Raw genomic sequence first — 27,955 nt, 5'->3', positions numbered from 1 at the left:
TTGAAAAAGTTAGGAAGGAAATATGGTTTGAAATAGCTGAAAATGATATTTTTTCCAATAAAACATTTAAAAGTGACTCTTTATTCTGAAATGTAAGTGACTTGACTAAAAGAAGAGAGAAAATATATGAACTGAAAGAAAGCATCACAGAATTAGTGAATGAAAAGATTTTTCACTGAGCTTAACTTTTTGATGGGAGGGTTGTTACTTTGCAAGCTTTTTAAGATTTCGATATTTTATCACTGTTTAGAATAGAGAAGCTTGCTTTCTTTGAAAAATCAAAGATGTTTTCATTGGACAGGGAAAGAATTATTCTTTTTCTGACCTGGAATGCAAATCTTGGACTGTGCATAACTCGTCATTTCAAATTCAGACAGAGGTGCATTTGATATTGCGAATCTTCCCGTGTTTATCATCTTCCAACTGTTTATCATCAGTTGTCATTTCAAATTCAGAGAGAGATGCATTTGATATTGCCGAATCTTCCTGTATTTATCATCAGGCCATTAGAAATTGTGATTTTTTTTTAAATATTATAATGATAGAAGAAGAAAATAATCTAGAAAAGTCAAACTTAAACCTTTTTCCAAATTTTTGTAAGAGTCCATGAGTATTAAAAAAAAAAAAAAAACACTTTTAAAAAGTGTCCCAGGATCAAGGATCTCACAGCAAATATTTCACGTCACTCCAGTAAAGTACAATTTCCAGTAACAATGAATTTGCCTATAAATATTATTTATTTTGTAACGCGTGATTGTTTTAATATGCCATCAAAAACAGTTTTTGATAGCTCAGCCAAGAAGCAAATGTTGTGCATATAAGCTCCAAGGGAAATGAAGGTCCATATCTTTCTGATGTCTTTCATTAGAAAGGATATCTTACGTTTACACCTGAACTGCTTACCTCTATGTGGTTGGCAGGAGCCCTGATGTAGATCCCTGCTGGCGACAGTGTTTCACTGTTGGATAAACCCTCTGTTCCAGAAAGGCCAATCACTATATTGTTACTGACTCTGTTTCCCTTTTCCAGCCCCTCTCCTTAAAAAAATAAACAAACAAACAAGAAGTTGGAAACTTTCTATTATGCAAACTGCCCAACTTGCCAGGTTTTACCCTGCTCACTGTGCCGGCTTGTTCCACCAGAGAAGCAAGTTTGCTTCACTGTCCTTACATATGTCATTGTTTGAAAAAGGCTCAGGAACCTGTGTTTAACACAAGGCAGAAGACCACTGTGGCATGGTCAAAGACTACCATAGCTGAATGTAGTGATGAGTAACATGGAAAGAGAGATACTATTACGCTCCAGAAATGTCAGAAGGCTACTAGCAAGATCTGAACAATATTGAAAAAATAAGGCAAAAAAAAAAAAACAGTCTCTGCCATAAGGAATTTGCAATCTAAGTAGAATTAAATAAATGAGTAGAATTAAATAAAACAGTCAGGAAAATGAATGCTATAATATATATTCTACAAAGGGGCAATAGACACCATGATTCTGCAATTCAACATGCACAAGGCTCTTATGGTCTTACATATAAATATAGCAGCAGACACACTGTACTCCAGGTTTATGGAGAAAATGAATAAAGGAGATGATTTGTAGAAAGCACATTTTACAGCTGGAAAAAAGAGATTCAGTGTAAGGAAGTGGCTTACCTATGGACACATAGGCATGCTTCTGGCAATGCTAGGGTTCAACATCTTACCCTGGTGTCTCCATCTACTGCCCCACTCATATGTAAAAGAGGTCCAAACAGACTTTAAAACACCTGGTGAAACTCGGCACCAAGGTGTTTCCCCCACACACCCTGAGCAATGAAGCACGAGAAGAAAAAGGAAAACATCCTCTGACCTAGTGATCACAATACAGTCACTGGGTCGCCCAGATCTAGTCATAGTAGTAAATTAGAAAATGAAAAAAGATCATTTGAAGCTCTACCCTAAAGAAAGGTGCCACCCAAGAGCAAGAACTGGCCAGTCCTTCAGACAAGACAAGCCCTGACAAGGGACAGGCCGTAGTGTAGGCCCCCGCTCTGGCATTCTGCGTGCAGTTCACAAAGCAGGTCATCTCTCTTTGGCCCACACCCGTTGCAAACAAAATCTATTTAATTGTTCTTATTAAACATAAATGATTACCTTCAACTATAGCGGTTCCAGTTCTATCCCAGATATAGATCCCTTTCCCAGTCATGACTACCCCAAATATAAGTCAAGTGGAAACAGGCTTGTGAAAATGTGCATATTTTGGGTTTGGGAAGAGTAGTAACTATTTTTAGCCTTCCCCGCAATCTTTTCAGGTTTTCTCCATTTTTGGAACAAAATCCATTTAGGAAATATTTCCTTTCCAGACTGTATTTACCACAAACAATGCAACTATCAGAGCATAAGTAGGGTCCTACAGCAGTCTTTTCGATTGTCATATAGGTTTGAGAGGAGGCATAAAAAGTCTTGGCTTCCAAGCTGAGACCTTGTGTGTCAATTAATTTTGAGCCCAGAGCGACTTTTTATGACTGTCTTGCAAAACCCCTGAAAATAAGGGTTTTAGATGAAATCACTAAGGGAGTCCAACTCTGGAGCCACAAACAGCCAGCTATAATAAATATGCCTTCACAGGTAACAAAATGATATATAAAATCATCTATCAGACCCTCTGGAGCTGCTGACAGTGAAGCCATTAAAAAGATTTTGAGGACAAGGTGTATGCAGGCTGAAATCTCAGAGGAAACATTTAGCTCAGCCCAGAATCCTTTAAGTCAGACACATGTCCTAGCATGAGTGAGCAAAGGAATCCTGGGAGGATGGAGATCTTGTTCTGCTTCCTCACTGGCACAGGGGCCCCGTGCGTCACCTTGGGCAAGAGGTTGTATCTCTCTGGACCATCTCTCTTCATCTGCAAGATGTGTACAGTCACTCCCCTTTTATAGGTCCCCTCTGTTTAAATTTTAATCTATCACATGTTACTATGCTTCTATACAGGACCCAGTATAGGCCCTCTCTGTGTGTGTCGAACTGCAGGATCAGCGCTGAAGGCTTTTTTTTTTTCCTTAATTTTAAAATTGGTCATTTTCATCCCATCTCTGATGGAGAACAAAAATCGAGCAATATCTTTAGGTATTCACAGAATCACAGAATCGTTTAGGTTGGAAGGGACCTCTGGAGATCATCTAGTCCAACCTCCCTGCTCAAGCAGGGTCACCTAGAGCATATTGCCCAGGATCACATCCAGATGGGTTTTGAATATCTCCAGTGAAGGAGACTCCACCACCTCTCTGGGCAACCTGCTCCAATGCTCTGTCACCCTCACAGGAAAGAAATTTTTTCTCAGGTTCAGATGGAACTTCCTGTGGTTCAGTTTCAGGCAATGCGAGATCCCAGCAGAAGATGCTGCAAGTCAGTCTCCTGATGTTTAGTTAGAAGAAATATTTTGGTTTTTTAACACTTTATTGCTCCAAGCTCCAATTTACTTAAGTGCTAAATCCTCTGCTTAACTTTTAACATATGCTTTTGCTCCATTATCTTCAATGTCAAATGACTGAAGTTAAAGGTAAGTATGTTCTTAAATGCCTCATTGAACCGGATACTTAAATACTACTTACTGGTGCTCTTCTAAAGACAGGTAAATCAATTCCTTAAAAAAACCCAACCAAACAAAAAACCCACTCCTTTTAGCTGTAAGCTGTGAAAAAAAAGGAAACTAAATCAAGTGAAAACTGCCCAGAAGAAACAAACAGTGTAAGGGTAAATGGAGTTAGCTGCTAGGTGTTGCATGAGGAAGCCAAGGAGCTTTATTGTAGATTCACTAATACCAAAAAACGTGGAAGATGTGATTTAAGCCATCAGGGTACACCTACCATTCTTTCTTCCAGACACATTTGCATGCAAACAGCAATCAGTATATTTTATTGTACATGGTAGACAAATATTTTCCTGCCTCACTTACCCAGTAGAAGCCCATGGCCTGAAATGTTACAGAAAACATTACTGTCCACTGTAAGGTTTGAGATCCCAGTCAGACGGAGTCCTTGACTGAAGGAGTCCAAAATAGAGCAGCCACGTACGTAAGAGTCTGCAAAGCAGTGAGTAGTATGAGCAAAAAGCAAACTGCATCTTGAAGTATGGGTCTATTTCACATTAGCTCCTCACCCTCTGATGCTGTGTAGTTAGTCTATTTTGCTCCTACGAGACTGCTTGGTTCCAGCTGCCCATTCCTATTCGTCTTTGAAGACCTTTGCCAATGGATGGGCATTGGCAAAAGGGAAGGTATAGGTGTGGGTTAGCCAGAGGAAAAAGTCCCGTCCGGTATCCATAAAACATTGCTCTAGCCCATCTAACCTTCCCCAATCACCACCACTCCTCAGAGTCCTCATTGCCACTTCCACAGAGATGATTTTTGCATTTACCAGTGACAAAGTCAGAACAAGTTAATGTATTCCTTCACTTTCAGATGACAGAATTAAATTTTGGCATATGCTGCCGAATAGCCCTGAGCCTTGAGCCCAGCTCTGGGCCCTCTCACAATATTTTAGTACTTCATTTCCGGAGCTAGAAGTAACAAACTAACTCAAGAGGTGTGGCATAAAAATGAAAAATTATTTTAGAAAGAAGCTGGCCAGAGATATAAAGGGACTAAAGAAAGTTAAAGCACTTTTTCAAAGTTTCACTTGGGTTCAGACTCCAGTGAGGATTTCTTATTCTTACCAACCCAATTTTTCAATGGTGCCCTGAACTTGGAGCTGAGCAGGCTGCCAAGAAGGTCGGCTCCAGCTTTGGGTAGGAGAAGGTGGACACGTGAGATCATTTGGGCCCAGCGCAGCGCTCTCACCGGCCATCTGCATGTTGCCAGCAATGGTCAGGGCGCTGCAGTGCTGCTGAAACGCTTGGCCCACATGCCGGAATTGGACTCCCTCCACCCAGAGGTGATTCTCCTCTCCCTGGAAGGCCTCCACAACCACGACAGCCCCCAGATCTCGAGACCCCAGCTTCCTCTCGCTTCTCTGGTACAGACACCCGGAGCCTCCTGGAATACAACCCGGAGAGAGCTGTCAGTATTACTTGTCCAGAAAGACCATGGTACATGCAAAGACCCCCCAGACCATGTCACAAGAGCTGCCACACTGAGCCAGTTCCTCTCATCCAGTACTCCAGTTTCCAGCAACGATCATAAACACATGCCTAAACGCAGATAGCCACAGGCAAGCATATTTGATACTCCCTCTAAGTACCCTCACAGTTTCTTCCCTAAGAGTCAGCTGGACTTTTTTAGAACAACATATATTAAAACCAGCAGGAAGCCACGGTAGTTTCATGCTTCGGAAAGTTTCTTGTGTTCAATTTTAAATAGACCAATGCATGGATAAGATGGATTTGACATTGATTTACCTTGGGTGAGGTTCTTGAAAAGGTGATTGGGCATGGATTTACTGAATGAAGCTAAAATGAGAGCATTTTGAAAATAACCTACAAACTCTAGCTTTTCCTACCGCCACTGCAGACGGATAAAAAATCATTACTACCCACAATCTGAAGACAGGGAGAGTGAACCATAGGGCTGTGGAAGGAATTGACGTTCCTGAAGAATGCCCTTCCATGGGTCCGTGATTAGGATATTTTGGCACAAGGAGAATCAGACTACAAATGTGCAGCTTTGGCCTGTTCTTTGGACATACAAAGAGAATTTCAAATTCTAACGTTGGCTGTTAGTCTCAATAACATTCATTTTTCTTTTAAAGAAAGTAAATTAACAACAAAAATACTACCCACTCATCTTCTGGTGATTTCTCTGAGAAATTCTCCTATACTATAATGCAAATAAAACCCTGAAACAGTTAGCTCATTTCAGAGACTATATTTATGACTTCCACACAAAATGGACTATAAATTCATGGGTAATATAAGCATCTGGCTGCTGGATATCAAATGAAGTCTCGGGTCACAGTCTTAAAGCCCAAGGCATTTTGTTTTTAAAGGAAACCATAATACCTGGGTAGCCAGAAAGCCTTACTCCCCTCAAATTATAGTCACTGCATCTGATTCCACTTCCTCATCAGCTGGCGTAAATCAGGAATCCCTCCACCAAACTTCGTAGCGGAGGGATAAAGGTAAAAGCAAAGGAGGACTGAGATGTCTGTTATTGTTTCACCAGTGTTACTGAATGCTACAAGAAGCCATCACCTGTGGTATTTTTTTTTTTCAGTTGGGATTGCTGAACACTAAACAACATCTCAATATTTTACACTCAAGAGTACAAAAAGCATTCAGGCTGTTTTGTTTTTCTTTCTTCTTAAAGTGACTAAATAGTAAACACAATTAAAAATTTAATATAATATGTACAATGAAAACTGTTTTCAGAAGATACTTTCTTTTCCACACCCTTAGGCTCATGCAAAACTAAAGGGTCTGTCCCAAGATGGCTTGAAACAACCGTGTGAAAATAATACATCTGAGATATTACGAGGAAATTCAGTTCAGCTCCTGAGACTTCATACTTCAATGTCAAACAATGTCTGGAAAGATAAATTCGCTTTCCTGGTGCTGTTACGTCTCAAAGTTATCCTATTAAGAAAAATTTCTAACATACGGTGATACCATAATGTGATTTTAATGAAGCAATAACGTCTGTATTCTTTTCCTTCTCGATATGTTTCTGTCAGAAAAGACCTCCTCACCTCCTGAAACACCTGCTTTTGCACACTGTCTGAGGTGGGACATTCTCGCCTTCGTGATGCTTCCTTGAACTACGACTCTTCTGCTGAGCAGTGCCACCACAGCACTCAAAGGTGGGCCTTGGCCATTCACCCAGTCCTCTCCAACGTTGTGTGAGTACCTAGGAAAGGACACCAAAAAAAAGGCAAAAAAGCATCTGTACCTGACAAAAGACAGGAATGCTCAGCTTAGATATGACCTTAGCCACCCGCATTCAGAGCTACTTCCAAAATGACCCATGATGTTGTGGGGAAGTTGCAGGGGGTTTGATCATCTCTGTTAGCTTCAAACTTCTGCGGTGGCTGGGGACGGGAAGAGACTGGGTGAGAAGTTTTCCAATTAGTTCAGCATGAGCAGTTCCAGCACAAAGCTTGAATTTATCTGTTTTCCCAGCGAGACTAAAATTCACATCTGGTTCTCAGAAGACCCCAGCAGGTTACACAAATCTTCTAACAAATGCAGACAAGTTCCAGGGTAACCTAGGGCATAATGTGCGCTTTCTGTCTTTGAGTTTTAGACTGCTGTGGCCTGGAGCCAGGCCTCTTCTTACCTTCTACGGTGGCATACCCAATATGTCTGTGTATGTGAGCTAGATAAATTTGTCCCTGGCTGCAGTTTGTTTTCATCTTTTTGCCTCAACAGTCCACAAAGCCTCTTATACGTATGTTTTTAACATATTTCAATATTTGAATTTTCTTCATCTTCCTACAACATATTTCAGTGAAAAAATGTCAATATTTTCTTCCTCAAGCAAAAAATATTTCTATCTGAAAATGACACTATTGTTGTTCATCAGCATTTTAGTTAGTTTACCTTCTCTCCAGACTTCCCAAATATTGCAACAATGGGACTCCTGGTTATGGTGATAAGAGGAATAGTTTGACACAATCTTAATGGACAGGAGATAATGAGAACATAAAGCAGGCAAACTGTTGTTCACTGGAAGCAGGGAAGTCATATCTGGACTAGATGATCCCCAGAGGTCCCTTCCATCCTCAACCATTCTGTGATATTTCCAAACTGAAGTAATTCACTTTGAGTATTTTGTTAATCAACCCCCAAAAATCAATCAAGAATGGAAGGAAAGATTTTTTACACAGATCAGACACTTTGTGAAAAAATTTCACTTTCACTTTGTGAAAAAAATGTGCTCAGTCAAGAAATAACCTCAAGAAATAACTCAAAAAAGACTCAAGAAATAACTCAAAAAAGACTCAAGAAATAACCATGCAGAAAAATTTTTAGTCAACCCTATGCTAAAGCCATTGGACTGTACCGGCCACTAGTGTTTTCTGCTTCAAAAATTTGCAAGTTCATGGTTAGGATATGGGATTTAAACATAGTCAGAGGTATTCAGGATTGAACATCCACTGATTTAGGGAAACCAGCATGAAGACACTAAATAACTCTGAGCATAAAGAAATTTATGTAGTCATTTCTTCCCACAGGGAATTTCAAATCCTAACCTTCACTCAAAGGTTCAACTGATTTAGCTCTCTGCTGTGGAAATCCCCTTGGCCCTGAAAGGGTACCTGAGCGGAAACGTAAGGTAGAGTTCAGTGTCGTTCACAGATTCAATAACAGCCCTTTCCTCTTGCCATGGTGAATCACCAAGGCCTGTCCCTCCCACGATGATTTCATCGCCAGGTTGCCAGTCAACAGGTTCCCGTAGCACTAATCGAGTGTCATTAACATGAGCTGATGATTCCAAGTGTGTGAAAGCTACTTTTGGCATCTCGCCTAAAAAATAATAACAATAAAATAAAAAAATTGCACATCAATCAACAAAAAAACCAGGAGCTACATGATTAGAAAACACTACTTCACTATCCCACACTCATTCATTTCTTGCTGATACTGGATAGGAGAGATGGAAATAATGCTACAAAAGAGGATCTGTGCTCATCTACCTGGACTAGAAATAAGTGCTTTCCATGTAACATCTTTATTTCATACCTCTTGTCTTCATTTGTCCCAAAGATCTCAAAAAAGACAGGCTGGAAAGAAGTTTGTCCAAAAGGCTGTGGAAGCTGAGCTTCAGTTTCAGTCCACCCAACGGACTTCTCCATGTGAGAAATTAAGCACTCTCCACTCCTTAAGCACCCTCTGCAACCAGTGTAGAAGACCACACTCTGCAGGAACCATCATTCTCCAATGAGAGCAAAAGGCTTTTGTAATCATTGGAGTCCCCAGTCAAGTACCCAAAACAAGGTGGGATAAGTCTAGGCCTACCAGTATCTTGCATTCATAAAAATTTCCTTTTCTATCAATAATATTTCAATAATATTTCAATAATTGTAGGAAAGGACAGATATCACCAGTTTCAAAAATTTTCAAGATTGATCACAGATTGCTCAGCAAGGAAAAGGAGATCCTTTAAACACTGTCTTAAGTGGAAGACCCAAAAAGAGGGATCATTTCCTAAAATCTTGGCTTAAGTGGCCTACCTGGTCATGCGACACAACCAATGGGCTACAAAATCAAACAGAAGACTAAAATGGCCAGTGTGCAAGTGGTCTGATTTCAAATAATTGACCAGGAAAAAAAAAATCCTGAAATGAATACGAGTACAGTTCAGGACAAAAATGAATTTAGCGAGCAAATGAAACACTCTCATCAGTCTAGCACAAAGTTGTCAGATAGATACCAGATATCAGACGTGTTTGGTGCAGACTGGACATCTGATTGGGTCAGCCAGAGATTATGTGATGATGGAAAGAGGATTCTGCAGATGCCTAGAAGGGCATCTCAATTTGTTTCCAGAGCTGGGTACACAGGTCTCTGTAGACCTGCATGGAAGAAGCCTCTTCCATGGGTGATGTTTCTCAAGGAGTCTCCCTCAGGTGCTGCTGAGTAGAGGAGAGCAAAATCTGGAGGTCTCGAGTAAGTGTATGATAATACTTAACAAAAAAATAGCTAAACTTCATTTCTTTTCAGATAAAAGGATTTCTTGTTGTTGAAAAGTGAATTTCAGCTATGAAGAATATTTTGTCACTCATAAAATCTTAAAAATTGTTCAACTCATTATTTTAAAAAATCATTTGTGAGGCAGTTAAAAAAAAAAACTCGTGCAAATTTTTCATTTTTTCCTCATCAATATTCCTTCTAAAATTAATGCAAGGACAAATACCAAAAATCCAATATCATTTTTTTTAATAAAGTAAATGTTTCATTTGAAAGGAGTTCAGTTCTGCCTTTTTCATCTAAAAGCTGAAATAGCATCATATATAGCTTTAAGTATTGTAACTTTGGGGATTTTTTGTAGAAAAATTGAATCTCAGCAAGCACTGTTGAAACACATTCTTGGGGAGACCTTAGTCTGGCTGCCTCGGAGAGAACTGAAAATGCATTTTCAACTTCTAAGTTCAGTTGAGGTGAAGGCCACGTTACATCCTTGAGGATGGGGACGGTTTACAGGTTCAGCAAGCAGTGGGAACGCATGGCTCGCCATGCACTGCTCTTCTTGAAATCCAGCTAGCTTGGACTGTGAGGGAGTTGTACACACCATTAGTAACACTGCAGCATTGTCCTATGGGTTGCATTCCATGGAAAAGTTCCTAGGGTGCTGTGCATTCTCAGCATCTCGATGCTTCCCATGAGCAGTGAACAGAAGAAGAGGTCATTCGAGGCTATCTGTGAACACGTCAGTCATGGAGAGTGGTGCCACCCAGGAGAACGGACAGGAAGGTTTTAAAGTGCCCAGAACTAAGTCATGACCTATTTTCCTCTTTTCCAGAAGAACAAGGTGAAGAGGAGCTGCTCTGTAGCATCTGTAGCCTTAGCCCACACTGGAAGGCAATACAAAGGCAACAGCCACAGTTCCCAAATCCCCTCCTCTTCAGTGGACACACTACCAAGTCTGCATGCAGTAAGCCCTCGCATTGAAAAATTTTGCCATTTCCCCCTCCCTTCTTTGCATAATGAAGTTTGCAAAGTTTTGAAGCTTCCTTTTCCCTAGCAGGCTTTGGAACGCATTGGTCCAGTGAGATCCGACACACTGAACCCCATCAGGGGAGAGCATGCGCCTTATACACCCTCCTTCAGTATATTTTTCCTTCACTCCTTTGCAATAGATCATAATTTACCCTTAGCCCACAGCTAGTTACTGTCCTCCCCGGCTGTACTACAGAAAAGTAATAATACCAGAAATCACTAAAGGTAGAGGCTGCATCCAATAAATCATTTTCAAATTATTTTAAGCAAGCTTCTCTCCCCATCTGCTGTTTCATTTTCTGGGTTCTTATAGTCCAGTGTCCCATTTCTTCCCTCCTTAACGCAGATATGAATAAGGAATAGCGCCTCCAAGTCAATGGATTCCCATAAGAATGAGAGAGCGAAGAATCAAATCTTTGTACCTTGTCATCTAAAAGCATTTTTTTTACTGGAATAATCCTTTATACTAACATCCCAAGAACATAGGAGGAATGGACTCTTAGGACCTTGGCCAACTTTTCTGGTACAACTTTGGTGATACAAAGGGAATGCAAGTTGCCAAAAAACAGAGTAACACATTTTGTCCTCTCTGCACAAAAGGCAGCTCTTCTCACTCTCCCTCTTCAACGACCTGCTCAAAACAAATCTCTTGATATCTCTCTATGCACATTCTTCTACTAGCAGCAATCTCGTTGTTGTTATTCATGTTGTTAACCCACTTCTACTGAGTTAACCTTGTGAATTTTTAGTACTCACATAAAAGCAAAAGACTGACAGCAGCCAACTGCATGTTGAACAGCCTACAAGTTTTTTCCAGCACCAGCCTTTAGCTAGTAGCTCTGTGTGTGTGTGTGTGTGTGTGTGCACCCACATCTTGAGTGGGAGACACACAACTGCCTCCTATTATGCATATGTCACATACATACTACAGCAACCATTATAAAAACACTGCTAGATAACAACTGTTGCCTGTAAGAGGTGCAGATCACAGTTCTACATTCAAAATATGCTCAAATTGAAATAGCTTGGGATTTTTTTCCACTTCCAAGCTCAGAAATAAACATTGTTACAGAAAACCTTCCCAAGTTTTCTTCTTCTAAAGGAAGCTTATCCAAGATATTCAAACTTCTCTTTTTTTTCTTTTTTTTCTTTTTTGACTTTTTACTGTGCTCTTCCAGCTCTCTGACTCCCATTCCCTGTTTTTTTTCCTCTCATTTTTTCCTGGTGATTAAGTTGGGCTGTGGCATTTCTTTGTATGTGTAAGATCTCCTATTTCCACCTTCCAATACTTTACAATATATTTTTGTTAGAACAAACAAACAAACAAAAAGATTTAGTAGACTCCTCTTTCCTTGATTCTTTACTATACTTCCACACACAACCAAACCTACAGGTTAGATTCTCCTCTGCCTTAAGCAACATGGTGTCACTCAGTGATGCTGATAGGGCTTGGTCAGTGATATCTTTCTGACGAATTCATTCAGGAAAAGACCAGGGATCTCCAGAGAGAAAAGCAGGAAGCACCGCAACCTGAGCTGAAGAACTGAGACTTTCTTGCTGTAGCTGTAATATATTACTAGCCAATGTACTACTGGTAACCCTAAAAAACAAGTTTTCTTTTCAGAAAGCGGGTATAACCTTGCTATCTATTTCCCACATAACTCCAGCCATAGGAAAACATGCAGCCCCCATGTTCTCCAACTTCTGCATCCAACAAGCTTAAACAAAGATAGCTTGAAAAAGAGCACAACACCCAGCAAGCCCCTTAGTCACTGCCACCACTGCTGTCTGTAGTTGACTTGACTTAGGTCGGACGCTGTGAGTGGGTTTCGGGTGCCTAAACACATTGTTTTTAGATGTCTGATTGGCCTCTAGTTGTTCTTCCAGAAATACATGGGCCTGACACGTCCCGTGTCTTAACTGCCAGACATATATAGATACCTTGGATACCCTAGGGTGTCTGAAATTGCACTTTATAGTAACACTTACATAACTAAATCAGGCACTGATTGTGCTTGGTACCCATTGATTTTCTCACTTCTTAGCCAAAAGCTAGGCTAAGGGTGTCATCTTCTGGTCTCCAGGATTTTTAGCAATAGGTCTTCAACAACGTGCCAATGTGAACACTTTGAATACATCAAGGAATTCAGGAATCTACCTAAGTCCAAATGGTAACTATGGGTCTATTTCAATAGGGACATCTAGTTCAACCCTGGTGTGAGCAGGACTGTCCCCATCTGCATCTGGTCCCCCATACTTTACACAGCTCCTTAAACTCACAGGGATCTTGAAAACACACAGTAGTCACTAGTCACTGCAGACAGCCAGACCAAATTGCTCTGCTTCTTGAAAATTCCTAGCCCCCTGCTCACCTTCCAGAGCTGGGCTGACTGGCTTGGGTTCACTACTTTTCAAAGGTATCCCTACAGCCAGATTTTAAATGCAGAAATGAGAAGTACTGATGCACATCACAGGAGCACGGAGACAACCCTCATTTCCCAAAGATCTTCTGCAGCTCCTCTCTTTCAAAGAACCAATGAGGCTCTCCTTAAAGATTATGAATGGCTAAAGCGGAGTTCCCGAGAGCTGATGAACACGCTTGTCTCTGCAGTCGGTCTGCAGGGCCACCCTGTAGGAGGTCAGAGCCCTCCTTCATGTTTCACTTTGAAAACAAACCCTACTTCAGATAAAACCTACAAGGTTCAGAAAATAACCTTCAGTGACTGGGGCTGGGCTGTGCAACAGGCAAATAAACGACTTGTTTGAGAGTAGAAGGTTTAAAAGACCAACAGCTGCAGTATATTTAAATTATTTCTTCCCCCAAAAAGTACTGCAAGCAGAAACACTCAAAAGTGCTGAAAAATAGATGAATCTGTATAACTCGTCAATTATTGAACTCATTTTTAATAATTAACTGAGCTCAGATTGGAAAAACACATCCTGAGATCTAAAGCAGAAGTGCCTTCATGTTAAAAGGGACAGGACAGACCCTTCAGACTCAAAATGCAATTGCAAGCAAAGCGGTAATGGAACATTTTATTAAGTGACTTGACAGAAACACACTTAAATACTGAATAGAGCAGAACTGATTTATCAAATGGCAATCCAGAAAAAAAGTATGACTTGAAAGCAGATTCTGAAGTGAATTAATCACAGACCATAGCATAACGAACAGCTTGGCCCCAGGACTGGCTCTATACCATATTTCTGCTTTTGGTAAGTCACTTCACTGCATCAAAACTTCTTTCTTCCACCTACATGAAAGGAATAAATTCATTTTACCTTCCTACTTCATTAGGGAGGGCTAGATCCTGTGAGTGCTAATGAGTACTGAATTCAGTGCCAGCTTATGAATGAGCCCTGTTGGAAGTATGACGCGAACATGAAGTCTAGTACTTTATGAATAAGGTAATTCTGATGTGCACAAGGTCATTCTCTTTTTCTATGTCAACTACAGAGGAAGAAAAACAGTATAATTCATTGTCTTACAGCCCCTACCTCAAAGCATTTTATAAATCCATGTAGGACACCACATCACATCACCAGCTGATTTCACCTAGTCCAAAGTGGTTAAGCCAGACAGAAGGATTTGACCTTTACAGAAATGTCTCAAAATTACATCAAAACTCAAGTAAATCAGCAAAGCATGCCCAGGCATACTTATTTCTAGGCTTACAAGTAAGTCTGTCTACAGTGGGCAAAGCGCTTAAGTACTCACTTACCATTTGAACGGTCCAGATGAGTGAGGTACAAGTTTAACTAACTGACTTGCTGAATTTGGCATAGTCCTAAATTCACCATGTTCAACACAGAATTTCCACAACAATCTGATGAATTTGATGCTATTCTACCCAAAGCAAGGGGATTGCCCCCAAAGTGACCCAGAAGCACATCAGTCAGCCAAAGAGCTCTGCGCACCCAGATCACCAGCCACATCTCCTTTCTAACTCTAAGCGTATGCCCAGCCTTTCTGCCAGTCTCTCAGCATGCCAGAACAGAAAGGAGGAGAGAGAGAGGGGAAAAAGCAAATGGTATTGATCTCAGTTGAGAAAGGCCATTCGAGATCACACTTCTCATCTCAGTAAGAAATATTGCTTCAAACAAAGGAACTCCTTCAACGTGTCTGTTTGTCACATAGGGAGAGTCAGGAAGTGTTCATTTTTACCCATTCCTTATTCGTTTATGACAAGAATCACCTCTTGCCCAGTTCCTTCAAATGTCTTCCAACTCCTGCCAGCAGTTAAAAGAAACTTGGATTGACACTGGTCAGTAAAGGAGGGACAGGGTTTGCTGTCTGCGATTTAGAGTATGGCCTAAAGGTACCACCTCAGCTAGGTACTCTCTACATGCACATAACAAGGGCTGCACTTACTGGGAGTCACTCCCCTGAATTACAGGAACTTCAGACTAGCCCTACTACAGCACTCACTGCCTTGAGGAGCCTACAACTCTGCGCTTCCCTTCCTACAAACAGGTGTGACGCCACCACAAGACGAAGCTAGTAATCTTCTTGTACCCAAAGGAAGGTGAGGAGGAGATCTAGAACAGCTAAGTTACTTGCCCGGGATTATGCAGGTATCAGGGATAAAGCTGGGACATGACTTTCCTCTAGCTATTGCAGTTTCTTGAGCATAAAACCTCCTATTCCAGTTAGGAATAACCAAACACATTTAAAAAGTGACACTTTGACTCCTGTTAGCTTTTTCACTTACTGCTCGCCGTTCAGATGGTAGCTCCAGAGGCAGGTGACTAAATTGCCTTTGTAGGAATGCCTTGTATTACTGTACAAAAAGGGCAAATTGAGTCAGTTCAAAGAGGGAAACAACAAAGCAACTATTCTACTCAAGTCCAAGCAGCAGATCAAGACCAGACAAGGAGCTCAGAGTCCCCTGATGCATGCACTCCCAGCTCTCTGCCAGGAAACCGTGAGATGTTATTACTGCAGCTGTATTGTGTCGTCTTCTTCAGCTTTGCATTGGTTCTGTCCTTTACCTCTCCCACTCTCTCCTCAAAAAGTGATTCCGGTCTTTAGTTAACAGATAAACTTCTCGGCCTTGCAAGGCTGTCATTCCTCTTTAAGACTATCCTCCTTTCTCTATCTCCATTTGATACCACATCTCCCAGAGTACTTCACGTTCTCCTGTCACAGCTTCAGGATACATGGGGCATGGGCAGAGAAAATTGGCTGGTTGCTCTCCAGTTAATTCATGAAGGCTTGTGGACAGCCAGACTTAGACAGAGTGATCTTTTCAGTCCATTCTGCCCAAACTTTCAGTTCTTTCTCTCAGAGACTGAGCCTCCATCTCTCTTTCAATGCTTCCGGGTCACCCTCAGGTTCTGCTGCACAGCTCCCACCTCACTGTCTGCCCACTTCTTAGCCTTCTTTCAATTTAGTGGTTTCAGTCTATGATTTTCCTCCTGGGGAATGCTCCTTTGGACTCCTGACTCCTCCTTGTCTTCCACTTCAGCCAAGGCTGCTGGTACCTCTTCTTCCTTTCAGCCAAGCTGTATTTTGAGTGCTGTATATGAAGTATAAAGCTCAGTCATCTGGTTATATACATCTCAGTGGGAGTCTCCTTCATGTTTCTTCCTATCCTTTTTTTTTTTCAATTTACACCTCTGCTTTTCTCCTTTGTCTCCAACTCTCTTCCCAACCTTCAGGCGGTCTTGAGCTTAGTCTTGAATAAAACATATGCTCATCTCTTCTAAGCATTTACAGTCGACACCTTCTCACACATCTGCTCTAAACGTTAATGCAGTGGTAATACATTTAGATTTTTTACCTTCTCATTCTACAACTCAGCTTTTTCCCTAAGGATGTGGTGTGGTGCTGCTGGTTCTTTGAGCACTTTTATAGTTACTGGCCTTAATCTTTTAAATTTTTCTTTTTTTTTCCTCATCAGAACATGCTACTTTAAGATACATCTGTCCTTCCCTGGCATATATTCAACACAGTCACTCTTCTATGCCTGATTTGTCCTTTTGCAATCTGCATCCACAGACTTCTTCATGTTCTTACTCAAGTGGCAACCTGAAGGAGTTTGAACCTCCAGACGTCACCTCCCAATAATTTCCCTAATCATGAGTTCACTGTTGAAGGAACTCCTGCCTTTCACATATTTATGTTCGGTTAGATGAATCCCACCTCAAATTTCTGGCATGCTCTAGAGATCTAAGGAGAATTTAGGTGTCTAGATCACAAGGAACTTAGATGGAAAGTGGATTCTTCTGTTGTGAAAATAAGGCTCTTTGGAACATGTGCGGTCACATAACTTTAGACATGCAGGGAACTTTCAAACTAAGCTTCACAGCAATCAGCTTGCTAGGCACATCCAGAGTTAGGCAAAGGTGGAGAGTCTGGATTATGTGCTGGAGTACTGGTTGAAACTAGACTTTAGTTCTGAGTTAAATAGGTTTTTAGGAAGACTGGTTCTGGCCCTAAGCTTTCCATGGGACTGTTGGCCTTTCTCTCAAAAGCTGTTTAACTGTTTCAAACAATCTTCCTCTTCTGGACATATGGAATGAAATAGTGGGCTTTGAAGCCTTTCCCTCTGACGACACAGGGACAGTATCCTATTACTTCTTGCCTTCACTCTTATTTATCATAAATTAATTAAGTGGGGTTAAGAACACTCAGTTTGTCTGTAGTGTTGACAAACTATAAAACTCTTGCACCTTTTAATAGTTTATTGGGGCTTTAAAATTGAGGTAGTGAGGTCTCTCCATTGGAACAGGTTGCCCAGAGAGGTGGTGGAGTCTCCTTCCCTGGAGATATTCAAAAGCCGTCTGGATGTGATCCTGGGCAATATGCTCTAGGTGACCCTGCTTGAACAGGGAGGTTGGACTAGATGATCTCCAGAGGTCCCTTCCAACCTAAACGATTCTGTGATTCTGTGATTCTGTGATTCTCTTTATACCATAGAAAGAATTTGCAAGAACTGCAGGGCTGAGACACAATCTGCTTCCCTTGACAACATAACCTATACTGCAGATAATCTGTCAATCTGTTACAGCTATAGTTTAAATTTTTAGTGTAAATGAAAATAAAATCTTCCAATTCACACGAACAAAAAGAAAAAATACAGTGTATATTACCCAAAAAACCAAAAGAATGTTGCTAGAGACAGCTAAGAAAGTAATATAATGGTTTCTTAGTTAAGATGAAAAAGAAAATAAAAAGTATAATATAGTCTCCTGTTATAAAAGACAACTTTACAATTTACTGCAGCATTTCAGGTATCAGACTGCCTAAGGAATCCAACTTATTCTTCACTATCATAATCCTTTATTACTCACTTTTCCCCATGCAATTTGCACTGCCCATCCAAACTAAGCTTGGCCTTTCCTAACGTTTCCAAATGTCAAAATAGCAAATGGCAACACAACCACTAGAAATGGGTGCGTGGGAAACGAGACAGGGATTTTCAGCTTTTTAGATCCAGGTCGCAGACTTGCTGCTTCACAGTTAATAAAGTAAACCATAAAACAATAACGTAAAAAGTTTCTTAAGATTAAAAAGAACAGAACGTGTCTGAAAATATTCTCCAGAAAGCCTTCCAGGTCAGGGTAGTGCTCAGTTGTATTGTTGACCCTCTAAGGTCAAACAGATCTTAAAGTTCTCGATCCTTAAGAACATGGGGAAATTGTCATGAACTTGGACCTGATGAAGACATTTTTTTTTTAAATGTTCCTGTTGCCTCATCTCTAGTAGTGACTATTCAAGTGATTGGCCCAAAAAGGGAAGGGAATCAGAAAATAAAGAACAAAAGCCGCTTCCTTTCATTTTCGTGTAAGTTTAAAAACAGCCACCTGACCAGCGAGCCCTCAGCACGTGCTGACACATTCACTAACACACCGCACAGGGATATTTCCAGCTCCCTGCTAATCCCAGTCCTCAGTATAATCCCTAGGCATTTGCACAAAGTTTCTAGCTTGTTTTGCAATGAGAGGAGTCTGTTTTTTTTTCCTGCTACACAGCTCCTAAAGACAGGGATCGTCTCGGCTCAGGAAGTGGGAGATCTCTTTCCACCCCCATATAGCCTTGTGAGCCAAATTGTCGTGTGTGGGCTGCTCCTGGGGAAATGCAGACAGCTTTTCTGCTACTTCCCTGCCACCTCCAGCACAGAAAGCTTCTCGTTCATGTCCTCAGGTAAAATAGGAGGCCCTTTCTTGTTTATATCTGCTCATTAACCCTTAGGATTCTCAATTTTGTAACTGTGGCACAAGCAAACCTGCAGTAGCCTCGGTGCTGCACACTCAGGATCGGACTGGGTACCTTACACTGGATTTTTGGCAAAAATTTTTGGCTCAAACCATAGGTTATATTACATCCCTAATGTGTGGGTCCAAATCTGGTATCAAACACAAGCTTTATGCAAGCAATGAGGCAGACTGTGCTAGGAAGCTGGGACCCACACCGTCACTCACGTGAACCTGAGTAGGTCCCTCCGCCCCAACCCGTCACATATGGTCACCCTTATGGCACTATCATGTGCTTGGCTCCGGGCAGAGAAACACAGGTCCTGCGTGAGGAGCTCCAATGTGATGTAAAGGGCAGGGGGTTTGGGATGCAGCTCTGGGCTCAGGCTGTCACTGCAACATGAGGACATACCACATTACCCAACAGGTCTTGCTGTCCAAGCAGCATGTCAGTGCACAGAGCTGGGTCAAGGCTGAGCTTTGTAATGCTGGCTTTTAACTTGCTCCGATGCCCACCCATCTATGGCCCAATGTGGACACAACGTTAGCTCTCTCTGGCTTAGTCCTCTCCTGTAAAACAGGGATGATGCTTTCCTGGACATAAGTGGTTCTTGAGGGTGAAATCTAAGCCTACAGATAGCCAGAAGATGTGATTTCACTCCAAATTTACATGAAAGTCAAACCTTCAATGTTTTCAACAAAACAGAATTTCTTCAAAAACCCTTATTTTTGAACCGTTAAAACTTCCCCCCCGCCCTTTATCCTAATGTCACTCTGAGAGGTTTGATTTTCCTTCTGTAAAGACATTGCATTTCACTAATGTTGATATTTTGCTATGAAACAGATAGAAGATTAAAAATAATACCATGAAAGCCCAAATGAAATCATATGATAGAATTAAACGTTTTTGCCTTCTCCCAGTGCGGGGGAAAGAAAGAAAAAAAAACCCAGATATTATAAAAATGAGAGGACAGAGTGAAACATTTTGATTTGCTACAATAGGAAATATCCTTGAGATTGAGCTATTCCTGCTGATTGTTTTCACTTTTGTGAAACTACATTTTTCAGCTTAAAGCTGTTCTACCTAAATGTTTTTGAACAGCACTCTCAAGTAAGTGAAGAGTAGCTTACTGATGATGCAAGGGCTATTTGATTAAACAGGACAACACAAACTCCTCTTGTTGCTCTTTCCCACTACAAAACACCATTAGAAAGTACATTTCCTGTGTACCGTCCCGTAAGTGCAAGCATTTCCAAACAGTTCCTTTAATCCAAACTTATGTAGCTATTTTATTAAGACAAAGCACTTCAGAAAGGACGGGGAAAGATCTCTCAGCTCTTCGCATAAATGAATGAGCCAGCAAGCTTGACACAAAAAACCATGCTACGTGCTTAAAAATAGCTCACAACCAAAGGTGCCAAGGAGGAAAACCTCTTTAAATCGACACCAGGAACAAACGGCTTCGAACACGGCAGCTAACTACTGTACGTTCTCAACAAGAGTCGCACACAGCTGTTAACATTTTGCATTACTGCTAGTTAATCTACTGCGCGGCTGCTGAACGAGACAGGGAATATCTGCCTGCAGGAACAGGTACGCCGGGCGGCACGATCGTTTAAATGCTAAGATGGGTTCACTGCATCCTCAGCACGCAATGAAAGAGAATTAGCCACGCGGGCTCTGTCGTTGTCAAGGGAGCGGGGGAGACTCCCACGAAGGAAACGATTTGGAGAGAAGGAGAAGTGAAGATGAGCCCAAACGGAGAGCCCTGCCTGGCTCAGCCTGGAGCGCTGCGATGGCTCAGATCCGGGCCCCGGGCTTCTCTGCTTTGCAAACTTTCTCCCTTCTTCCCTCTGGGGGAGAAATTAATGCTGAATTTTTCTGTTGTTCGTTTCTCTTCCTCCACCCATTTTCCTAGCTGTACTTGGAGCCAGAATGGGAAGGCATATTTCAGTGTTATATTTGAAGGTTTAAAGGAAGCAACTATTTCATTACATAGTAATCCACAGACCCTGCTGTCAAGAAACACGACCTCATATATTAGCAATATTCAGACAGTGCCTACCTCTCAATGCTCTTTATATCACAGGCAAATCATGTTGTTTTCCCGTGTTCCTCATTAAGATCAGCACCAAAATATGGGGCAACTGGTTTAAGTTTAAATCAAACACAATAGAATTAAACACCTTTGCTTCTCCCAGTGGGAGGAAAAGAAAACTGACATTATCAGAACGAGAGGACAAAGCGAATCATTTTGATTTCCTTCAATAGGAAATATCCTTGAGATTGAGCTGGTCCTGCCGAACGTTTTCACTTTCGCAGAACTACATTTTTCAGCTTAAAGCTGTTCCACCTAAATGTTTTTGAACAGTACCCTCAAGTAAGTGAGGACTATCTCACTGAGGATGGGAAGGGCTGTGTGATTAAACAGGTCTATAGAAACTCTCCTTGTTGCTCTTTCCCACTACAAAGCACCATGGAAGAAGAACATTCCCTATGTGCTGTCGCAGAAAAATTTCTGTTAGAAAGAAGACGTAGAAAATCTATGTCTATGAAAGACAGAGCAGCTTTTCCTGAACCCAGCTTTAATATAAGCCCTTTTCCCCCCCATCTTCTAGGGATCTATAATCCAATGGTCATCTTATATTCGTCAATAAGAAATACATAGTGAAGGAATAAGTAATTCTACATTAGTTGCCCCATGGAAAGTGGGGAAGTTTCTTATCCCCAGTGAATATGAGAGGTTTCAAGGCAGCTTAGCTGTCTGCTCAGGAGCCATCTGCCTTAATGTATCGTGTATAAGGCAAGGTTTTGAAAGAAAAAATGCCATCACAGAAGGCAAAAAGCCTCCTGCAACCACCACACAAAATAACTAGCATCTAACAAAAACTAACTGATGGAAGTGGCCACAGAAAGTGAAACGGAGTTGAACTCATGGTGTTACGGGGTGAACAAATCAGTGATTTCAATTAGCGGGAAATAATATTTGTATTGGATATATGAACATTTCAATAAGGTAAAAGAGAACATCTTATCCATAGCAGATCTCTGCACCCTATCTAAAAACCTTCTGCTATGGATTTTCTTTTCCCTGGCAAGTTTTTCTTTTTAAACTGTGAGTAAAGCAGAACAAATTCTCTCATGTTGTCTGTGATCTCAATCTCAGACTCAGCACAGATACATAACACTGCCTAATGAAGGAGAAACAAGGAGCATTTGATTAAATGTTTGATCTCTTGAGGAATGTGCAGGCTCTGTGGAGTACAGTGCACCGCTCACAAATGTTTTATGTTTCATTATTGATTGAAAGTGATTAAAATGAATAATTGGTTCCATTGATTAAAAATATTTTCTTCTGAGCCAACTCTGGAAATAATATTAGATCATTTCAGTTTCAGGGAAGTTTAGGATTTGCTAAATGCAGGATTGCCTCTATAATGTCATCTTCCTCCATCAGCATCCACTCTCAAGTATTGCAAGTGCAGGGGCGGAACATGCTTTGCAGCAGGGCTATCCCCGACTTCAGGGGCCTGAAATGACCACCACACTGTCAGCTTTGATTATACTAATAATAAATAGGCATGGCATTAAACTGAAACTCTGAGGACATTGTGTTTCTTTACTCCACAGCTTTCAGAGTCAGGACAAAGTGAACGATGTAGCATGTTTTTAGATCTGAAGTGCAGCATCTTCCACTCATATATTATTAGCCAAAATGCAGGGAATATGCTCATGCTATGGTATCATCAGAGTGCTGGCACTGACAAGGTTTCAACTAAATAAGTAGCAAAAGTGCCAGACTTTGTTTCAGATGAGGGATAGTCTGCTTTAACGAAACCAAATGGAATAATGACCGCATGGATACAAGACTGATAAAAAATAGAATAGAATGGAAAAGACCTTTAATATTTTTCCATCTGTATTAATGAGAGCATTGGGATGATGCAATCAAGTTGTGAATACCTTCCGCAAAGAAAGGGTAGGTGGCCTCCAGCGACTCCACTTAGACTGCTCCTGCACCCAGTCCCTTCACCCCTTCTCGGCATGAGTGAAACGCTGAGACTTCACTCAACATCCTCAGGGCGCTTCCAATTCGATTTCCCTGGAAAGGACAAAGGCGCAAGAACGGCCAAGGCCACCACACTAAACTTTTCTCAAGAAACTTGTCAGGAGAGTTTCTCGGGGAATAAAGTGTGAGCGGAGCTGGAGACAGTGATAAATTTCCCTTCTGCACAATCAATAAAATCCTCTCAGTCCTGCTCAGGCCCCTACTGCGGATGCAAGGGCCATAATTACATTGTCAAAAATTCGAGTTGCCCCAGCTGACTGAAACCCCCTTTAAAACTGACATGTGATTGACAGGCAGTTTATGGGTGGCACGCTCTGACTGGCAGGGGAGTTGGCTAAAGCCAAAGGCAACAGTGAAATTTCCCAGTTTGCTACAACCATGGGAGCAAAGGACTGCTACTCATGAGGGAATTGTGGGAAATCCTTAGTCATATTAACATATCAAAGTGAGGAGCTGACAGCACTCACTAAACAATTTGAACTCAACCATAGCTGCAGAACATTCCCCAAACTTCTCAGTTTGAAAGAGAAAAGAAATTAAAATGTACTTGATCCTGTGCTCACCAAGACAGCTAAGAATTTGAAAGCATGTTTATTTAATGATTTTGATCTGTGATAACGTTTGTATCTGTGTGTGTGTGTATTTATGTGTGTGTGTGTGTGTGTGTGTGTGTGTGTGTGTGTATAATAAATATATATATATATGAAAGAGGCTGACATGCTCAACAATTTGTTCTATATCACAGGCCAGACTGGTGCTAAATTGGAAACAGAACAACATATTTCTGTTTGATGTGAACAATATGAATCCAGCAAAAGAACACACTCCTTCCGATCTTATTTTCTAGAGGGCTTCTACTGCTTCAGTGCTTAATTGCAGATTACATGGTTTGAATAAATCTTAATTGCAGCCATGCACTGGGACTGCATGTTGTGATGAGCTTAAAAGTGACTTCACAGCAAAACTGAATTTTTTGTATGAGTTATAAGAAATTGAAGCCGAGAGATGTCTCCACTAACGCACCAACCCACCTATGGCTTCACATTCTGCTGTTCAGCTAATGCGTCAAAGCCTTTGAGCTCCTCACTTCTGGATACACTAGGGTTATAAAAATTGACTGGAAATGGTAAATCCAACCCATAACAGCACCATTTTCACAGACTTTTGCCACATTCTTTCTGCCTCTGCACAGCAGGTACTTGCTTCAGACCAGCTGGGTTTGCAGCAGAGTCTGACAATATCAGTAAAAGCTTGAGTTTATTAGGTTTAGTCATTGGATTTCAAACTCATTGAAACACAGACCTCACCTTCTCGCATTTTTCAGGAAAGAGAGATCACTGGAAATTACAGCCCTGAACAAAATGTAAAGAATATCATCAAGAATCCTCTTGAGGGTACTAGCATGGACACTTGGGTTTATTTCCCTCTCTTGTACTTCCAAAGTGACCCCATGAACCTCTACCCTGTTTTGTGTGTAATTTCATGGGTTGTCTGCAAGGGCTGAGACAGCAAGCCCAGCACTCATGACACAGGCTTGGAAAGGAAGTGAGAAGCAGCACAGCACACCTGGATACAAGGAGATGCTATTGTATTTTCCCATATGACTAAAAAATCAAAACACTATGAAGAAGTCAAGGCTCTTGCTCTAAAGCGCTGACAGTGTAAGGAAAATATTCTGACTTCTTTATAGCAGTGAAACTGGGAAGAGAAGGATCTTTACCGTAGTGGGAGAGGACATAGAAAGAGAAATAATGAGAGCTGGTATCAGTTAAACTCAAATCAGACATTTTAATACTTTCCATTTACCAAAAAAAAAGTGGTTTATTAACAAAATTAATCCTTTGGAACAAGTCTTTAAAGAAAAGACTGTCTTCTGTGTCCCCTGATGTCTTCAAACCAAGACCAAGCCTTTCTGGAAGGCATGCTTTAGTCTAATGCAAGTTACTGAACTCAAGACTGGGATAACTGTGTGAAACTCAATGGCCAGTAACAGACAGTCAGTTCAGTCTAGATGATCTAATACCATCTTTTTCACAGAGCTCCTCTAGGAAGCGGGATAGAAACACTCTGCCTTTCTACAAAGCCAGTTTATTGAAATTATTAAAGCCGCTTGCGAGCACTAAATAATTTAGCCTCACTGCATCTTGACAAAGTGGTCAAGAACACGTCACTTGCTTTTCGGCACGTGCCTCGGAGCAGGACCACACTTCCCTGCACTGCAAAGAGCATCTTCCCCAGCCTCCTCCAACCTCCCTCCTGCTTCAGCAAAGCATCTGTTTATGGACTCCCCTCCAACAACTGACCTCACCTGACCTTGCTGAGCATGTGCGCGCTAACGGGATTACTGCACAGCAGTACAGCTTGCTGCCTGTGTGCACTCAGATTGTACCCTTTGGTGTCCTACATTGTTTTTGACTGAGAGCCATACGTGTCAGTAACGCTCAAGTAGTAAAATTTCTGCCTGTAGGCCAGGAGGTTATAAGTTCAAGTCCTGCTGGAGGGTACAAATGCCTACCAATATGACATGCAAGAACATATGGGAGGGAGATGAGGGGTTCAGATATGTGTTGGCTTTTATTTTCTCCTAAGACACATACTGCATTTAGAAAAAAGCCCATTAGTTAAGAGCTTGACATGGGTGCCTTTTACTCATATTCTAATTCATGTTGAGCTTGGACTTGAATCCCACATCCAATCTTCTGCAACAAGGGAAGGCCATTTCATGCCTATATTTCACAGCTATCCAAAAAGCTCCATATACAGATTCCGCTGGCCCCTAAAGCAGGGTGAAATGTGTATTCATGTGCGAACCCATAGCCAATTTCTCTCCTTTTTCTCCCTTGTCTCTTCCACACTCTAGGAACCTACAGCTCTAGCGCCGCAGGGCTTCCTTTGAGCGAAAAGCCTTCTGGTTAGAGCAGAGGACTGGGCATCTCAGACTAAAATTATTGGCATTGCCACAGTCTTCCTGCATAGCCCTGAGCTTGTCACTTATGGCAAGGACGTATGCTAAGCAGGTGTGTCTGTGTGGACCGCCAGAAAATCAGAGATGCCAGCTGTGCTACTAACGCTATAGAGGGACTGCTGGCACAGGGGAGTCCAGCTCAGCATGGAGAGACGGAGGAGAAAGGGAAAATACAGTGCCAGGAACACTTTCCTGACCCTTTTAAGAGAAGTAGCATCACACTCCAGCTGGCACAAGCTGCTGACTGCAGCATTGGCCTGGCCATGGGACCTACGTGACAGACCAGCCTCTCTTGGAAACATCAGAAACCGTCCACCTCTCCAAACAATTTAACTGGCTGGGAAGGAAATGTGCCAGTTGTTATAGGGAGAAATGAGGGCACAAGGATACCACGTTTCAGTAGCAGAGCAAACCCACATGGTACAACAGAAATCTAAGGTCCAGTTTCGGAAGGATGAAGACTTTAATTTGCGGACAGACTTGCACAAACCCAACCATCCTCTAGGTAATTAAATGAATGCCAGGGTTTTATAACTACTGGATCTCATCTAGTTTCTTCTTACAGATCAAATTTTCAAAATGACTCAGCCCCCAGTATAGGAGCTCTTATGGGGATAGAGCATTGAGCATTTGTGCATAAGATACTGTGACAATAGGAGTTTGATTGTGAATGTAAAAATACGAGAATTCTGGCCCAAAAGAATAATGTCAATGTACGTCAACATAATGTCAACTATTTTTAGAAAAGCAATTTCATGGCCAAAACTGTTTTTTTCTCTGAATAGTTCTGGAGTGTTTTTGTTTGTTTGTTTTACCTTTTTTAATTGTGCTTTGCTTTTAAAGGACAAGGAAAAAAGGTACTCACCATGCATGGAAAGGGTCCCATTCCTCACTGCCAGGAACTTGGTCCCATATGGAAATACTGGTGGAGAATGGAGGCTTCCATGCAGATAGATGTGTGCTTTGTGATGGAAAGGGGCCTTGGAGGACCCCACCCAGAGCTCTCCTCCATCAGATATCAGGATATAATGAGCATGCAGTTCTACAGGTCCGGGACCAGTAAACACGAGTTTACCACCTGAAGACAACAGAAAAGCAAAATGCAAGTGTTTGGTCTCATAGCCAGTTATCTCATGGTTAAAGGAGCTTAAGAGCTCGGTGAAACAAATGGTCTTGTAAAGAAGTTAAGGGATTAAGGGTAAGATCGTGTTGTTTCCTGCAGAAATCCAAGCTGTACTTCTCCCTGTAGACTTACCAGCTTTTAACAGCGTGCTCCTTTTCACAGTAAAGACCTTATTAATTCAGCTCATTTTTCAACTCTATCACAGACTGTTTTTCTAGACTTAAGCAAGTCCATTCAGCTTGGGCAGACATCTAACTCTCTCCAATTTTAGTGTAAGGGAGCTGTGTTTGGAAAATCCTAGTCTTAATCTATTCTCTCTCTAACTGTTAGAAAGGGATACTCCTACTACTTACTTTATATGTACAACTTTTCAGATTATAAACCATTTGTGACACGGAAAAGGAAGGGAGAAGAGCTCCGGAACATAGGAACTGGCAACTTGTTTAGATCAGTGGTTGATTTAATCCTGCATACTGCTTCCAACTGTTGTTCAAAACCAGATGCTTGAAAATACAGTACAAGAAAGTTTTCCTTGTTAGTTGCGTGTGAGATGATCTCCCATCCCACGAAAGCCTCATTTTAATCCTTAATTAGAGGTTAGCTTTACCCCAAAGCACAATATTTCATCTCCCTGCCAACACTTTCCTTCCACCATCTATTAGTTTATAACCAGAGAGGCTTTGTTAATAATATAGATCTGATCCTTCTTCAAATCTTTCTAATACTTAGTCTCAATGACTTCTTGAGGCATTGAATTCTGTGGTCTAACTATGCATAGTGTATAAAACAGGCATTTCCATTCCTTGGTTTTGACTCAGTCTCTGTCGAATGCCGCCTTTGTTCTTCGCCAGTAATCCCGTGCTATCATCTCAGGATAGTTCGCTCCTTTAGCTCCCTAGATATTTTCCCTTTTCTCTCCTATGAAGGAAACTGTCACTGTTTTTATGGTGTATTTTCACAGAAT

The 27,955-nt window shown here is 41.4% G+C and overlaps 1 protein-coding gene across 6 annotated transcripts in view; it reads right to left on the bottom strand.

Moving 5' to 3' along the window:
- Nucleotides 1–27,955, bottom strand: part of PKHD1 (PKHD1 ciliary IPT domain containing fibrocystin/polyductin) — a 280,498-nt gene that overhangs the window by 146,856 nt on the left and 105,687 nt on the right. For 5 of the 6 annotated variants that reach the window (XM_068936956.1, XM_068936955.1, XM_068936957.1 and 2 more), the window contains exons 37-42: nucleotides 26,734–26,946; nucleotides 8,234–8,441; nucleotides 6,665–6,822; nucleotides 4,702–5,016; nucleotides 3,940–4,065; nucleotides 904–1,037 (exon numbers count right to left, since the gene is read on the bottom strand). In XM_068936956.1, coding sequence (XP_068793057.1) covers nucleotides 904–1,037; nucleotides 3,940–4,065; nucleotides 4,702–5,016; nucleotides 6,665–6,822; nucleotides 8,234–8,441; nucleotides 26,734–26,946 — 1,154 coding nt within the window. The remainder of the gene's footprint in view (nucleotides 1–903; nucleotides 1,038–3,939; nucleotides 4,066–4,701; nucleotides 5,017–6,664; nucleotides 6,823–8,233; nucleotides 8,442–26,733; nucleotides 26,947–27,955) is intronic. The other variant, XM_009676883.2, reaches the window with a different exon arrangement.

This window comes from Struthio camelus, chromosome 3, assembly GCF_040807025.1.
Source record: "Struthio camelus isolate bStrCam1 chromosome 3, bStrCam1.hap1, whole genome shotgun sequence".
Classification (NCBI taxonomy): Eukaryota; Metazoa; Chordata; class Aves; order Struthioniformes; family Struthionidae; genus Struthio; species Struthio camelus.
The sequence above is the reverse complement of the archived record's forward strand: the minus strand, read 5'-3'. Positions and strand labels throughout refer to the sequence as shown.